The 17,171-nt window shown below is 43.6% G+C and overlaps 1 protein-coding gene across 1 annotated transcript; it reads right to left on the bottom strand.

The window, feature by feature from the left end:
- Window positions 1-1,269: 1,269 nt before the first annotated feature.
- On the bottom strand, window positions 1,270-6,396 carry rpl36 (ribosomal protein L36). Its single transcript, XM_070859869.1, has 4 exons — window positions 6,307-6,396; window positions 3,824-3,918; window positions 2,216-2,350; window positions 1,270-1,399 (listed from the first exon to the last, which is right to left on the bottom strand). Exons 1-4 carry the CDS (start codon window positions 6,380-6,382, stop codon window positions 1,310-1,312), a joined length of 396 nt encoding a protein of 131 aa, XP_070715970.1. The 5' UTR covers window positions 6,383-6,396; the 3' UTR covers window positions 1,270-1,309.
- Between the last annotated feature and the right edge of the window lie 10,775 nt (window positions 6,397-17,171).

Genomic DNA, 17,171 nt, shown 5'->3' with positions numbered 1-17,171 from the left:
TTTCATTATCTATTGAAATCATAAACTTGGAGTAATTGTCATTAGTGGGTTAATTGGTGTGGTAGTTACATCAAGCAGAAAGGCTCCAAATTATATCTTGGATCTGTGCTATGGAGCTGGGGCAACAGTTTGCGCACACTTGCCCTCATCACAACTGGAATATTGATAGTGAAATGATACCAGTTTTGATTCCTATCCACTGGCCTATGATACCTTCCCATCAAACTGCCTGCTGATATTCACTGGCCATTTAAGATGCAAGAGGGTATCCAGCCTATGGCCCACCGGCATGAATCGGCACATTCAGGAGGGTTTACAGTATTTTGCTTTTACTTTCCGCCTGCAAGTGAGGGTTCTCCTACAACAGTTGCCAAAACAGTTGCAGCACTCAGAATCCCAAGGAAAATTCCCAGTGTCTGTGAATAGGGCATGGGAACAAATGTGTAAGATGTCCCGACTCTTCAGTAGCATGCCTATGCATTAATTATTTAATTTGCTTGGACAACAGCTGTATCCTGCAATAGGACGGATAGCTGCCATTTGTGACTCTTCATCCTTCAGGTGGGTACAAATTTCCCAGTATCATACACTGCCTAGTACTTCCACTAATGTAATTGCAAGTCCAATCTTACTAGTTTTCCATACAGCCAAACGGCTTGTCATCACAATAGGCATGTACTCCCCTTCTAAGGGGGGAGGGGAAGAGGAAAGTATCAATTGGTAAAATTATTGCAGTTGAAGGCCACAATTATGTTCTGTAATGCTGCATTGATTTAAATCCCCCCAAAAAATAGTTGAATAACTAGTTCCTCAGAAGGTAGTTCAATTTTCTGTATAGTCTATTCATGTGTGATTCAAAGTATTAAATAATACATTGTGCTTCTCAATGTTAACTGAATAAGTAAAATGGTATTTTTTGTTTATGGGGTTCTTCACCCATGTTAATAGCAAACGAGTGGTGCTGCAAGAAGTTCTAGAATTTAGGTTAAACTCATGCAGTTTTGCTCTAGTGCATTCCAATTTAAAGCAGTCAGACATTTGCCTTGCATTCTGGGGAGATGGAGGAAAATAAGAGGTGCTGCTGTGCATTAGTTGCGTCAACTCCATTAGTTTTATTTATTCCTTTCCCAGTTTACGCAAAGATTTGTTTGACAAAGGCATGGATTGGCTTGCTGAAGGCTTCAAAGTCAAAATATCAGCAACTTAAATGATTTTGAGGAATTATAGACTTGCTTTTAAATTCTTCTATAAACCACAAATTAGTCCAGGTAACTTTGAAATAATTTTAATGGTTGTAAATTTGTACAGATTAATCTTTCTTTGCAGCTGCCTTTCTCATTGCTGCCAGCACATTGCTGAGTTCTTCTCTCTTCCTCTTGGCACGGATGTGGGTACCAACCTGGAGAGAATGCACACAGTAGGAGAAATTAGTTTAGGTGCTGGTTTGCAACAAGGCATGACATTTAAAACTGCTTCTCAAGAGGGCAAGCACAGCTACTACACTAACTACTAATATGTAAAGTTGCAACATTTGATCAACTTAATTATTCTGAACCTTAATTTCAAGTACTGAAAGCATTCCAAGTTGCAACCACCCAGATCATAAAACTACAGCACTGCCTGCTGGACCCTTCACAGCTAATTGCCATACAATATATCCAGCCTGTGCTGTTTTCTCTCATGCTGACTTAAGGTTCAGTTCAACAAGCACCAACCACTCTTGTACCTCACCCAACTGTCCATTCTTCACATGCAAGGTAGGACAGTGTAGCAGGCAACTAATCAACTGGAGCCACAACAATTAACCCTACTTGCAACTCATGTAACACTTCCCGTGAGTTTTGAGTATGTTCCTGCTTTGTTTTAAGAGCATAGGGACGATGCGTCACAAACTATTCCACAACTCATTTCAGAATCAACAATGTCATCCAATATTGACAAACATTCATTGATTGTTTCACCTACTTCAGATACAGAAAATCATTGTAACTTGAGTATATATTGTGCCATTCTACAGCTGCTAACTTCAGTGGAGGATAGAATAACAGTAAAGGCAAGCAGCAGCAACTATGGAGTAATTAAACTAGCACTATTAATAGGCACAAATGTCACTTTCCAAAAACCTTTACAAAGATCTGAACAATCTACAGCAAAGATTTAGATTTATTTGTAGATAAGACCAAAACATTATCGGCAACACATATTTGTCACTTACTCTCTTTTTGATGAATTTGAGCGCACGCTTGTCTTTAGAGACCTTAAGCAATTCCATTGCACGCCTTTCATAGGGGGCAAAACCACAGACCTCACGGATCAGATCTCTGACAAACTTGCTGTGCTTGGTCAGTCGCTGAGGAAATAAAGATAACCAAAGTAAGTGTTAAGAGAACTCAGGATTTCAACAACCCCCAATAACAATGTTCAGTTCTAATCCCAACTGTCCACTAAAATCACTAGTAACAAGAGTGGAAGAAATACCTCCTGATTTTGCAGGTAACCAGCACCACAAAGTCTTTGTTACCTTCAGTCTTGACAATTCCAACGTTCCCCTGGCTGGCCTCCCACATACTACCCTATATAAACTTGATCATCTAAAACTTGGTTGCCCATCCTTAACTCGCACCAAGTCTCAAAGTCCCATTCACCCATTACCCCTGTGCTCGCTGACATATATGGGCTCCCGGTTAAGCTACACTTCGATTTCAAAATTCTCACCCTTGTTTTCAAATCTCTAATCTCCTCCAGCCCCACAACCTCATCACCATCCCCCCCACCCTTTCTAATCCTGCCCTCTTAAGCATCCCTGATTATAAAATTGCTCAACCATTGGTGGCTGTGCCTTCTGTTGCCTGGGCACTAAGCCCTGGAATTCCCAGCTGTAAAGGTACTCCTTAAAACCAACTCTCTGACCAAGCTTTTAATCACCTGCCCTAATTTCTCCTTATGTGTCTCTCAAATGTTGTGTCTTCTAATACTCCTGTGAAGAGCTGAAATGTTTTACTACTTTAAATACGCTATATAAATGCAAGTTGTTGTTGAGTAGTTACCCATGATCTGATCTCAGACCGAACTGAACCAGAAAACAGAAGGCATAAACCTGTAATTTTAAGACTACTTTATCCTCAAGTCATCAAATCTCGTCATCAGTGCAGAGAGCAACACCAGTCTTTTTCATCCCACAAACTGACGTGCAGTTTAGTGAAATTCACCAGAGGAGGAATGTGTGTTGATGTGTCTATGGAAATCTAGTACGCTTAGACTTAAGGAAACTCAACCAGGAGCTCGAGTATTCAAATCAAAGGCATTGGCATCTTGCCTAATCTTCCCTCACTACATATGTGGTGTCAAATTCATCTGAGGGGAGAGAAAGACAACAAAGCCTCTTCCTCTGAACCCAAAGTCAATATAAATAAATACAGATTACAGCATTTAAGTTTTACTGAATCCTGCTGCCACTCACATAATGCAGCTTTTTTTCCTTCACCGTTGACTTTTGCTCAAGGCACAAGTCCCAGATACTGCAGACTGCCTCCTTTATGTAGCAGCATGCCAGTAGCAGGGACGAACCTTTATGATGGCAGTTACTATGAAAATGTCTTTACAAAAATGTATTATTCTAATTTCTCAGGACCACCTTCTTGGTATCACAATTCCAAAAAGCTAGACAGCACAGCAACTCTACAAAAATTAGAAACTTACTGTGTGGGGGGTGGGGGGATGGATCCTGGGGCTGAAAACATCACTTAGCATTTAATTTGTAATTTTGCCGAAAGGCTTTTAAATTAATGCATCCAGCTACTTTAACTAGACACATTTTACTCACCCCTCTTCTGCGGCACTGCCTTGGGCTGGTTTCATTCTTGGTGACGGGGTGACCTTTGCGCAGGCCAACTGCCATAGGATACCTGATTGCCATTTCTACACAAAAAAAGCAGGGAATGAACATTTAGCAGTTGACATTAGAATTGATAAATATAGTTAACTCTCACAAAAAGTCAATGCAGTTTTGTTCATCAACTTCAGTAACGACTGGGTTCAGTGGTGGCAGACTCAAGAGTCAGAAGGTTGTGGGTTCAAGCCCCACTCCACAGCTTGAGCACACAATGTAGGCTGACACTGCAGTGCAGAATTAGTGCTACATTGATAGAGGTGCTGTCTATTAAATGAAATGTGAAACTGCCTATGTGGGTGAACATCAAAGTTCCCAAGAGTACAGAGCTCTCCTATGCACTGACCGATATTCATCCCTCAACCAAAACATGTGTTATATGTGGGATCGTGTGCAGAAACCGGCTGATGCGTTTGCCTACAGAGCAAGTGGCTTCCACTTCAAATGGTAATTCATTGGGGCATGCTGGTGATGTGAAAGGTGCTATATATAAATGCAAGTTTGTTCGGTATGATTTTCCAACAATTTCCTCAATACTGGAGACAGAATTTAAGAACAAACTCCTTTCCTTGATACTGAATTCCATTCCCCATTAGAAACTGAAGTCACTTTTGTATTGTTTGTACTGCTGGCTCGCAAAGCATATGTCTTGCTCAGCCAATTATGCTATCAAGAAAATATATAGCTGGCCCTGCATGAGACACATGTTACAGACCTAGGCTGAATTTCCCCAAGTCCAGCCAGTTCAAAGTTTCCAAAACTGGCCACTAAATGTGCCGCATCACATCAATACATCTGTGGCCCTGCATCATGTATTTATATAGCACCCTTAAAGTAAAACATCCCAAGGCGCTCCAAAGGAGGATTACAAGACAATGAGTCACACAAGGAGAAATCAGGACACGTGACCAAAAGCTTGGTCAAAGGGTTGGTTTTAAGAAGCATCGAGCAGTAGAGAGGCAGGGAATTCTAGAGTTTAGGGCCTAGGCAACAGAAGGCATAGCCACCAATGGTTGTGCGATTATAATCAGGGATGTTCAGGAGGGAAGAATTAGAAGTGCAGATATTAGGGGGGGCGGGCTGGAGGAGACAAGAGATAGGGAGGGGCAAGGTCATGGAGCATAGAGGGATTTGAAAACAAGAATGAGAACAAATGCAAGTCCCATCTATACACCTATACATAGAATACCACACTTGACAAGAGTTACAAGGACACCCTCAAAGCCTCCCTGAAAGTGCAACATCCCCACTGACACCTGGGAGTCCCTGGCCAAAGACCGCTCTAAGTGGAGGAAGTGCATCCGGGAGGGCGCTGAGCACCTCTGGTCTCATCATCGAGAGCATGCAGAAATCAAGCGCAGGCAGCGAAAAGAACATGCGGCAAACCAGTCCCACCCACTCTTTCCTACAATGACTATCTGTCCCACTTGTGACAGGGACTGTGGCTCTCATATTGGACTGTTCAGCCAGTCTCATTTTTAAAGTGGAAGCAAGTCTTCCTCAATTCCGAGGGACTGCCTATGATGACCATACTTGAGTTACTCTCCGACTTGGGGACCTTAAGCACCCAAAAATATTTATTCACTGCCCCATACAGTAGGCCAAATCGAGAGAACTTGCATGTAGAAAACAACTTCCACCACCTCAGAGCATTCAAAGTATTTTACAGCCAAGAGCACTTTTGAAGTGTAGTCACTTGCAGGAAACACGTCATCCAATTCGCACAACAAAATCCCACAGTGATGTTGGTTGAGGGATAAATATTGGCCGGGACACTTGGGCAGAACTCTTCTTCAAAAGAGTGCAGCACTCCCTCAGCACTGCACTGGAGTGTCAGCCTGGATTTTGTGCTCAAGTCTCTTAAGTGGGGCTTAAACCTTCCGACTGAGATGCGAGAGTTCTACCACTGAGCCAGACCTGCCGCGCTGATTAAATCTTTTTTTTTTAACCTCACCTCCCAGGAGGCTGAGTTGGGCAGGGCTGTCAGGCAAGGACAGAATGGCTCAGCAGCGATGCGTGCCTACAGACACTCACTGTCCAGAATCGGTAATCGGGTGAAGTCCCCGGGGCGGCCAGTAATGGCACCGGCAGCAATAGGAGAACTTAATTCATCAACTAAAATATTACAAATGCCGGGACAACTTACAACACTAGAAAGGGGAGTGAGCGGCCCCGGGACTTGGATTTATTCACCAAGCGGAGAAGGTTCTCGCTACTTTATTTAAAGGCCTGGGTAAGGACTTCTCTAATTCCGCAAGTAACGACTGAAATGCAACACTACGGCATGAAATAATTAATCCAGCTATCACACATGGCGCTGCTCTTTCCATTCGTGCACAGTAACAGTCACCCAACCCCAGGATGGTTGCGATAACAAACCGATTTAAACTCGATCAACTCAACACTCATCTCTTTACCTGCTTCTAGGTTATGGCGTCGAAACCGGAAGGACTGCACCAACGCGGAATGCTGGGATACGAGTGCTTCCGCCATCCGGTTACCACGTGCCTCGGCTAAGGCAGAAGATGGCGGTCAAGTGCCGCCATCTTAGCTTGTGGAGACTGAAGTCTTCTGTCAAACTCGCCTTATTTTACAGGAACACTTACTGTTTCTATAACTATTTTAATTGAACAATAAATTAACAAATTAAACTTTGGACATTAAACAATCAAATTAAAATTTGGTTGCCAGGGGTGATGCACTCCAGTCCCTCCGGTGCCCACCTCTCGCGGAAGGCCGTGAGCATGGACACCCTGGCTCGGATGTAACCGCGGAAGAGAGGCAGGTCACTGTTTCTATATGCTCTATTTGAAAAAAACAGGTCTTCGTTTCAGTGGGTTTGAAATCAAACTATTACACTGGTTATAAACAAAATCTGTTTGTTTTTGAAAGTATACAACAACTTAGAATCTTACACCAACTTACATTTACATAGCACTATTAAGGTAAGAAACATCCCAAGTAGCTTTACAGAAGGGAAAATTACAAAATTAAAGAACAGGGAATAAGCCAAGGAGAGTATCGGGTATAAGCGTAAAGGAGATTGCAGATTTAGGGTGCATGAAGCCAGGGTGGAATTTGAAGATGAGAACAAAGATTTTTAATTAAGTGTGTCATAAAACGGTCTCATTATCTGATTTTCATTATGGCACTTGGACTGGAAGGACTGTACCAAAATAAATTGCTGGGATATCAGTGCTTCTGCCCAAATATAACAGCTGACTATGGGACTCATCAATCAGAACAGAAAAATGCTTCATCGAGGTCAAATAAAAAGAACTGAATATGAAGCATTGCTGGGAATAGGCTTGGGGTAGTAATGGGCAGTCAGATCAGAGATAGGTTTTAAGGGAGGAGGAGAGGTAACTGAGAAGTGTAGAGGAACAAAGGGACCTTGGAGTGCATGTCTACAGAGCCCTGAAGGTAGCAGGCCAGGTAGATAAGGTGGTTCAGAAGGCATATGGAATACTTGCCTTTATTAGCTGAAGCATACAATACAAAAGCAGGGAGGTTATACTTAAATTGTATAAAACACTCATTAGGCCACAGCTAGAATACTGCGTGCAGTTCTGGTCACCACATTACAGGAAAGATGTGATTGCACTAGAGAGGGTACAGAGGAGATTTATAAGGATGTTCCCTGGAAAGAAGAATTTTAGCTAAAAGGAAAGATTGGATAGGCTGCGATTGTTTTATTTGGAACAGAGGAGGCTGAGGTGAGACCTTATTGAGGTGTATAAAATTATGAGGGGCCTAGCTAGAGTGGATAGGATGGACCTATTTCCCTTAGCAGAGAGGTCAACAACCAGGGGTCATAGATTTAAAGTAATTGGTAGGAGATTTAGAGGGGATTTAAGGGGAAATCTTTTCGCCCAGAGGGTAGTGGGAGTCTGGAACTCACTGCCAGAAACCCTCACCACATTTTAAAATTACTTGGATGTGCACTTGAAGTGCCGTAACCTACAGGGCTACGGACCAAGAGCTGGAAAGTGGGATTAAGCTGAATGGCTCTTTGTTGGCCGGGCACGGACACGATTGGCCAAAACGGACTCCTTCTGTGCTATAAATTTCTATGGTTCTACAAATGTAGAAGTGTTTAGAGAGAGAGTTCCAGAGTCAAGATGAATGAAGATTCTGCTGCCAATTGTACAGCAGCGGATGTAACAGTCCAGAGTTGATAGAATGGAGTGATTGCTGGAATAAGGTAGTTGAGATAGGGAGTGACAAGGATGAGGATTTTGAAATCAAAGTGTTGGGATGGGGAGGCAACAAAGGAGGCAGGGATATCAGTAATTGGGAAGTGAGACAGCTATTGGTGGCATTTTGGATGAGTTCTAGAACTCAGGAGACTAGCAGGAGAATTTTTGTGCACTTTTTGGGAGTTTAGAGATGAGACATGGATAGTGGTCTCAGTGACAATAGGGGTAAGGTAGGCACAGAGGCAGGCAACATTATAACAGTAATGGGTGTTCCCAACCTAGATGTCATATTTGACCCTGAAATGAGCTTCCGGCCACATATCCATGATCAGATCAGCCACGATCTTATTGAATGGCAGCGCAGGCTCCTGCTCCTATTTTTTATGTAGAAATAAAACCGCCTATTTCGACCACCATAACATTGTCTGTCTCTGCCCCTGCCTCAGCTCATCTGCTGCTGAAACCCTCATTCATGCCTTTGTTACCTCTGGCCTTGACTACTCCAATGCACTCCTGGCTGGCCTCCCACATTCTACCCTAAGTAAACTTGAGGTCATCCAAAACTCGGCAGTCCGTGTCCTAACTCGCATCAAGTCCCGTTCACCCATCACCCCCGTGCTTGGTGACCTACATTGGCTCCCAGTTAAGCAACGCCTCGATTTCAAAATTCTCATCCTTGTTTACAAATCCCTACATGGCCTCCCTATCTCTGTAATCTCCTTCAGTCTCACAACCCCCCCCAAGAGATCTGCGCTCCTCAAATTCTGCCCTCTTGAGCATCTCTGATTATAACTGCTCAACCATCGGTGGCCGTGCCTTCAGCTGCCTGGACCCTAAGCTCTGGAACTCCCTCCCTAAACCTCTCCACCTCATCTACCCCTCTTTCCTCTTTTAAGGCGCTCCTTAAAACCTACCTCTTTGACCAAGCTTTTGGTCATCTGCCGTAATTTTTTCTTGTGTGGTTTGGTGTCAAAAAACATTTTTTTTGTCTTATAACACTCCTGTGAAGAGCCATGGACATTTTACTACGTTACAAGCGCTATATAAATACAAGTTGTTATTCTTCTGCTTGGTGTTGGCTAGAATGTGGTGTTTGAGGCTCAGCTCAACCTCAAATAGGGCACCATGACTGCATATTGTTATGTTTCCCTGAGTGGATAGCAAGGGAGAGGGATGGAGTTGGGAATTTTTGATGGGAGCCAAACAGTATAGCTTCTACCTGGCTAATGTTTAGTTGAAGGATGGTCTTGTTTATCAAAAACTTGAAAACTTGATGTCTGCTCAGCTAGTGGACAGCACAGTGATGGTCAAGGAGTTAAGGGTGGTGCCAGAGAGATAGGTCTGGATGTCATCAGTGTATGTGTAAAAGCTGATCTCCATGATTTTGAATTATGTCACTACAGGACAGCGAGTAGACAAGGAAAAGAAGAGGTACTAAATTAAAAGAGCAAATTAACCATAGACATATAACACTCTGGCCTGCCTATACTGGTGGAACCTCCTTTTCCCGTCTACATGCTGTCACTTAGTGACATAATTCAAAATCATGGAGATCAGCTTTTACACATACACTGATGACACCCAGATCTATCTCTGGCACTACCCTTAAATTCTTGAGGTACATGCCAGGTGACTGTGGAGATTGGAGGAGAAGCCAGTGCAGGAATGTGCTGGCATTGTTAGCATAGTTGGGATGTAACCCGGCTAGAGCACTGCCACAGAGATGTACCAAACAGAGATGGTGGAGGAGAATGAGATGATCGACTGTTTCAAATGCTGTGGAGAAGACAAGCAAAGTGAAGAGAGATAGTGCAGTCCCAAAAGATAGCATTGGTTTGAAAAAAATGGTCTTGCTGGTGTGGCCAGTGTGGAAACTGAATTGAAGGAATTCAAAGTGGGGATGATAGGATCAGTGGCACAAATAAATTTGAACAGGAAACGATGGCAGAGGTGGCACGAAGCTGGCTAAGAACAGTTCATTTGAGGGCTTTAGAGAGGAAATGGAAGTTGGAGGTAGGGAAGTTATTGTAGAGAATGAAAGTTGAGGAGATGGAATGTTGGCTATACAACCTGCCTCACTAATGTCCATGTGGGTAGGGATCTGGGGCAGTGCTTGAATCATTTTAATGTTTAAATCCTTCCTGCTTAAATAAACAGTTATTTTTCCTTTTTATTTGAACTAGATCTGGTTCACTGAGGTATGTGGAGATTTTTTTGATGTCACACAGTTCCCTTTGTCAGCAGGGTTTCCGACCAGAAATGTGAAGGATTGTGAGTTTCTCACCAGCACTCTGCCATGAATCTGGAGGTTCCACCTGTACAGACAGGCCTGAGTGTGATATGTCTACGCAGAATTTTCTCTTTTAATTTATTACAGGTTGCGATTGTGTGTGTGTAGCTTAACCAATGACTCCTAATCAAGAGATAGTTTGCTTCAGGTCTCTCTCTTGTAATTTTGCTGCACTTATACTTTCTGTGTTAAAGGATGTCTTAGCAACTATGTTTGTTTTTTTGTTGTTAGGTTATGCTCTGACAAGATATAATGATATCACATGATTAATGAAACTCATACAGAGACGTGATGCATTCCAATCTGTGGGAGTGCCGTTCTCAGTCTGCAACTTTATGTTTTTTTTAACTGGAAAAGTGATTACTTCACATTGATTTTGAAATGGAAAAGAAACTCAAACTTAGGTAAAATTGCTGTTAACATGGCAGGCAAAAGCAAGTAATTGTGGATTAAACAATACAATGAGATACAAACAGTACTCATTTTTGCACTGTTATTATTCATATATGAGCTTAGATAGGGAGTGTTGGCAGGTTTTTCAACTGGAGGAGGAATTGCAGCCGAGCCCCAACTTGTTATCACTTAATGTTTACATACGTGTTCTTTCCAGCACAGGGTAATCATAACAGGGAACCATGTGTAATTTATTTCTTCCTAACTCAGGAGCACCGAGATCAATTGTAACCCCTATCATCCTCTCAGCTGTGATCAGTTAACTCAGCATAGGCCAGGGATTTAAGTTGCAACCATTCCTGGCCTGTACAACGCAGCCTCACACAGCATGAACTCAATAAGCCGTCAGATGTCCCCAAATATTTGTTTTCCTTTTTTCTCTCCTCCTATTAGGGTACGGTACCATTTGTAGCGGCAACTCTAAGAATCATGAAATCATACAGCACAGAAGGAGGCCATTCGGCCCATTTCAGAACCTTGGGACGTTTTACTACGTTAAAGGTGCTATATAAATAAAAGCTATTATTTATTATTATCATGCCTGTGCTGGCTCTTTGGTAGAGCTATCCAATTAGTCCCACTCCCCTGCTCTTTCACCATAGCCCTATATTTTTGTTCCCTTTCAAGTATTTATCCGATTCCCTTTTTAAAGTTACTATTGAATCTGTTTCCATCAACTTTTCAGGCAATGCAATCCAGATCATGACATCTTGCTGCGTAAACGTTTTTTTCCCACATTACAACAGTGACTACACTCCAAAAGTACTTCATTGGCTGTAAAGCGCTTTCAGACGTCCAGTAGTCATGAAAGGCGCTATATAAATCCAAGTCTTTCTTTCATGGTGCCTTTGGTTCTTTTGCCAATCACCTTAAATTTGTGTCCTTCTGCCAAAGGAAACAGTTCATGAATGTAAGAAGAAATAAGAGCAGGAGTAGGGCATACAGCCCCTCGAGCCTGCTCCGTCATTCAATAAGATCATGGCTGATCTACCTCAACACTTTCCTGCCCTATCCCATATCACTTGATTTGCTTAGTGTCTAAAAATCTATCGATCTCAGACTTGAATATACTCAACAACTGAGCATTCACTGCCCTCTGGGGTAGAGAACGCCAAAGATTCACAAATCTGTGAGTGAAGAAATTGCTCCTCATCTCAGTCCTAAATGACTGATCCCTTATCCTAAGTGTATGACGCTAGTTCTAGACTCTCCAGGGAAGGGAAACAGCCTCTCAGCATCTACCCCGTCAAGCCCTCTCAGAATTTTATACGTTTCAGTTAGACTACTCATTCTTCTAAACTCCAGAGAATATAGGCCCATTCTACTCAATCTCTCCTCAAAGGACAGCCCTCTCACCCCAGGAATCAATCTAGTGAATCTTTGTTGCACCCCTCTAAGGCAAGTATATCCTTCCTTAGGTAAGGAGACCAAAACCGTACACAGTATTGCAGGTCAGTGTGTGGTCTCACCAAAACCCTATATAATTGCAGCAAGACTTCCTTACTTTTGTACTCTTAACTAACATTCCCTCTCAGCTGTGCTGCTGCGCAGCTGTCTGCCAGTCCCATGCATTTGGGACTGGCTTCACCAATGTTAAATTTTGCGCATGTGTGAAACTGAATGGGCCACGCAGGTGCACCCAAACAAAAAATTAGGGGGAACATTGATTCCAACCTCCTTGCAATAAAAGACAACAAACCATTTGCCTTGCGAATTGCTTGTTGTACCTTTATGTTAACCTTTTGTGATTTGTGTACAAGGACACCCAAATCCCTCTGCATACCAACATTTATTAGTCTCTCACCTTTTAAAAAATATTCTGCCTTTCTAGTCTTTTGACCAAAGTTTCACATTTTCCCTCATTATACTCCATCTGCCACCTTCTTGCCCACTCACTTAACCTGTCTATATCCCTTTGCAGCCTCTTTGCGTCCTCCTCACAGCTTACTTTCCCACCTAGGTTTGTATTGTCAGCAAACTTGGATACATTACACTCAGCTCCCTCATCTAAATCATTAATATAGATTGTAAATATCTGATGCCCAAGCACTGATCCTTGCAGCACCCTACTAGTTACAACTATTTTAGTAGATCCAATAATCAAGTGCCCCATGATTAAAGGGGGCACTAAAACCGACAAATTAAACAAATTAAACTTTTAACATTAAAGGATCAAATTAAAATTTGATTGCTGGGGGTGATGATGTACTTCAGTTCCCCACTAGTTACAACCTGCCATCCTGAAATTAATTGGCAGTACTAAAGAAGAAAAGTCACCCGGTCCGGATGGGATAAATCCTAGGTTACTGAGGGAAGTAAGGGTGGAAATTGCGAAGGCTCTGGCCACAATCTTCCAATCCTCCTTAGAAATGGGAGTGGTGCTAGAAGACCAAATGTTACACCCTTGTTCAAAAAAGAGAAGAGGTATAAACCTAATCTTGTTTCTCCTTATTTACACTATAAAAACCATTCATGATTTTGAACACCACTATCAAATCTCCTCTTAACTTTTGCTGCTCTAAGGAGAACAACCCCGCTTCTCCAGTCTCTCCACATAACTAAAGTTCCTCATCCCTGGTACCATTGTAGTAAATCTCTTCTGCACCTTCTCTAAGGCCTTGACATACTTCCTAAAGTATGGTGCCCAGAATTGAGCACAATACTCCAGCTGAGGCTTAACCAGTGTTTTATAAAGGTTTAGCATAACTTCCTTGCTTTTGAACTCTATGCCTCTATTTATACAGTTAAGGATCCCGTATGCCTTTTTAACAGTCTTCTCACTTCTCAACTTGTCCTGCCACCTTCAAAGACTTAGGTACATACATTCCCAGGTCTTTCTATTTTCCTCTCTAACACTTTTAAAATTGTACCATTTAGTTCATATGTCTCTACTCATTCTTCCTGCCAAAATGTATCACTTCACACTTCTCTATGTTAAATTTCATCTGCCATATGACTTCCCATTTCACCAGTCTGTCCATGTTCTCCTGAAGTCTGTTACAATCCTCTTCATTGTTTACTACATTTCTGAGTTTCGTTTCATCTGCAAACTATGAAATTATGCATTTGCCCATCCCCTCCCCCCCCCCACCTGCCTGAACCCTATTTCTGAACTATTCTTTACTCTCGTGCTACTTGTCTCTCCCAGCCCTCTGTGCACCTTGTTTCTCTTCTCTAATGTTCTCTTCTTGTGCAGCATCCAATTAGCTATTCACATGTGAGCGTAGACAATGTGGACAAGTTATTCCATCACCAGGGCATTACAGCCAAACCCAATTCTGTCCTCATTTGATGTTCAAACACATGCACTTTCCAGCAGGAATCAGGAGCAAGAATCCTGGCTGATTTTCTTCTTCCTGGCATAGGGGCATTGAGACCAACTATAGTGGCTTCTTATTGCTGTCCTGACTGAGATCAGCAAGGAATGGGAGTCAAACCTGCCATAAAATTGCTCAAGAAATACAAGGCTACGGGTGCGGATGGAATTTCTGCTGAGGCGCTAAAGTATAGCGGAGAGGCACTGTTGGCGTGGATACATGACCCCATCTCTCTCATTTGGAGGGAGGAGAGCATGCCGGGAGATCTCAGAGATGCAGTGATTGTGACCATCTTTAAAAAGGGGAACAAGTCCGACTACAGCAACTACAGGGGAATCTCCCTGCTATAAGCCACTGGGAAGGTTATCGCTAGAGTTCTCCTCAACCATCTTCTCCCTGTGGTCGAGAAGCTCCTCCCGGAGTCACAATGCGGATTTCGTACCCAATGGGGCACATCGGACATGATCTTTGCAGCACGACAGCTGCAGGAAAAATGTAGGGAACCCTTATACATAGCCTTTTTCGATCTTACAAAGGCCTTTGACACTGTCAACCATGAGGGCTTATGGAGCATTCTTATCCGTTTTGGATGCCCTAAAAGTTTGTCAACATCCTTCGCCTGCTCCACGACGACATGCAGGCCATGATCCTTAACGGCGGTTCCATTACAAACCCAATCCACATCCGGATCGGGGTCAAACAGGGTTGCGTCAGCGCTCCAACTCTCTTTTCAATCTTCCTCGCTGCCATGCTCCACCTCACAATCAACAAGCTCCCCGCTGGAGTGGAACTAAACTACAGAACCAGTGGGAAGCTGTTTAACCTACGTCGCCTCCAGATCAGGTCCAAGATCACCTCAACCTCTGTCATTGAGCTGCAGTACGCGGACGACGCCTGCGTCTGCACACATTCTGAGGCTGAACACCAGGATATAGTCGATGTATTCACTGAGGCATATGAAAGCATGGGCCTTATGCTTAACATCCGTAAGACAAAGGTCCTCCACTAGTCTGTCCTCGCCGCACAGCACTGCCCCCCCATGTCATCAAGATTCACGGCGCGGTCCTCGACAACGTGGACCACTTCCCATACCTCGGGAGCCTCTTATCAACAAAGGCAGACATTGATGCGGAGATTTAACATTGCCTCCATTGCGCCTTTGGCCGCCTGAGGAAAAGAGTGTTCGAAGACCAGGCCCTCAAATCTACCACCAAGTTCATGATCTACAGGGTTGTAGTAATACCCACCCTTCTGTATGGATCAGAGGCATGGACGATGTACAGAAGACACTTCAAGTCGCTGGAGATATATCACCAACGATGTCTCCGCAAGATCCTGCAAATCCCCTGGGAGGACAAGCGCACCAACATCAGTGTCCTCGCCCAGGCTAACATTCCCAGCATTGAAGCATTGACCACACTCGATCAACTTTGCTGGGCAGGCCACATAGTTTGCATGCCAGACACGTGACTCCCTAAGCACTTGCTTTATGCGGAGCTCCGTCACAGCAAATGAGCCAAAGGTGGGCAGTGGAAACGTTACAAGGACACCCTCAAAGCCTCCCTGGTAAAGTGCGACATTACCACTGACACCAGGGAATCCCTGGCCGAAAACCGCCCTAAGTGGAAAAAGTGCATTCGGGGGGGCGATGAGTTCTTCGAATCTCAACGCCGCGAGCGTGAAGAGGTCAGGCGCAGGCAGCGGAAGGAGCGTGCGACAAATCAGTCCCACAACCCCCTTCCCTTGACGAATGTCTGTCCTACCTGTGACAGAGTCTGTAGCTCTCATATTGGACTGTTCAGCCACCAAAGGACTCACTTTAGCATGGAAGCAAGTCTTCCTCGATTCCAAGGGACTGCCTATGAGTTGCTAATGAGTGGCTCAGATCTCAGATACACACCAGCTGCTTTATGTGCCCACTGAGTAACCATAGAAGCTAGATGGGTACTTTTGATGAAACTGGAAATTGATATCCTATGCTATAATTTTACAAACATTATTTTACGTCCCCTTTCTGGTCATTATCCATCAGAATTACTGATCTCACTTAACAACAGCTTTTTTTTTGTTTGAAGTTACTACCGTCTCTGCTGCCAAGATGATCAGCCGCAACCTGAAATGTAGGGTTGGTGAACTGTATGCATATCAGGATGCAGGTTTCTACCTGTACTTTTCCACCACTCAAGCACCCACCTTCAACCAGACAGTCAGGGAAAGCCGCTAACCAGAAGTTGAATCATCTGGGCTGCGCTCGAATCCCCAAGTGACTGGATTATAGAGCAGCATTGGAATCATGACACTTCCTTACTCTCTGTCAAACAATATTATGAAAAATCGTATATGTATGGAGCTTTTCACGACCTCAGGACATCCCAAAGTGCTTCACAGCCAATTAACTACTTTTTGAAGTGTAGTCACTGTTGTAATGTACAGATTACTAATATTGTAACTGTAAAAGTGGACTAAATATTGTATTACCATTGATGTGACTCCTCTGATGGCCTAATATGTGAAGGCATCCAGTGTAGCATTAACCTTCACAGACTAGGAGGTCATAGGTTGGATACTTGGTCTGTGCTGAATTAGCTGAACTCAGCTAGGCCAGCGGTCAGGGATGCTACAATTGGCCTTAGCCATCCCCTCCCTCCCTCCTCCTCTTCCCTCTCCCTTCTCTCCCCCTCCCTCATACCTCTCCTGGCTCCTGCTCCTGGTGCTGGAAAATATGCATTAGTGAAAACAGCATCAAGCGAGACTGTGATGCATCCCAAGTCAAATAATTTGCCATCGCACACCAGAGGGTCGATGACACCATTAAACTATACCCCAGCAAGGGTCAGCAACTTCAGGGGCCTATGACCAAACTACTATGGGCAAGCATGATCTTGTCTGATCTCGAAAGCAAAACAGAGTCAGGCCTGGTTAGTACTTGGGTCAGAGACCATCTGGAAATACCAGGTGCAATAAGCTTTAAAGCTGGCGCCTCACAACTTGAACTGTCTCCGGGAAATCCCTTCCGTGCCTTT

The sequence above is a fragment of the Pristiophorus japonicus genome, chromosome 18, assembly GCF_044704955.1.
Source record: "Pristiophorus japonicus isolate sPriJap1 chromosome 18, sPriJap1.hap1, whole genome shotgun sequence".
Lineage (NCBI taxonomy): Eukaryota > Metazoa > Chordata > Chondrichthyes > Pristiophoridae > Pristiophorus > Pristiophorus japonicus.
Note: the sequence above shows the minus strand (reverse complement) of the source record. Positions and strands in the feature narration are given on the sequence as shown.

Bases quoted from the DNA above. Each gene is read 5' to 3' on its own strand.
- rpl36 (XM_070859869.1), bottom strand. From the start codon at position 6,382: ATGGCGGAAGCACTCGTATCCCAGCATTCCGCGTTGGTGCAGTCCTTC. The intron at 2,351-3,823 runs GTGAGTAAAATG...TTATTTCCTCAG, and splicing joins GGCAGTGCCGCAGAAGAGGG to CGACTGACCAAGCACAGCAA. The intron at 1,400-2,215 runs GTAAGTGACAAA...CATTCTCTCCAG, and splicing joins TCAAATTCATCAAAAAGAGA to GTTGGTACCCACATCCGTGC.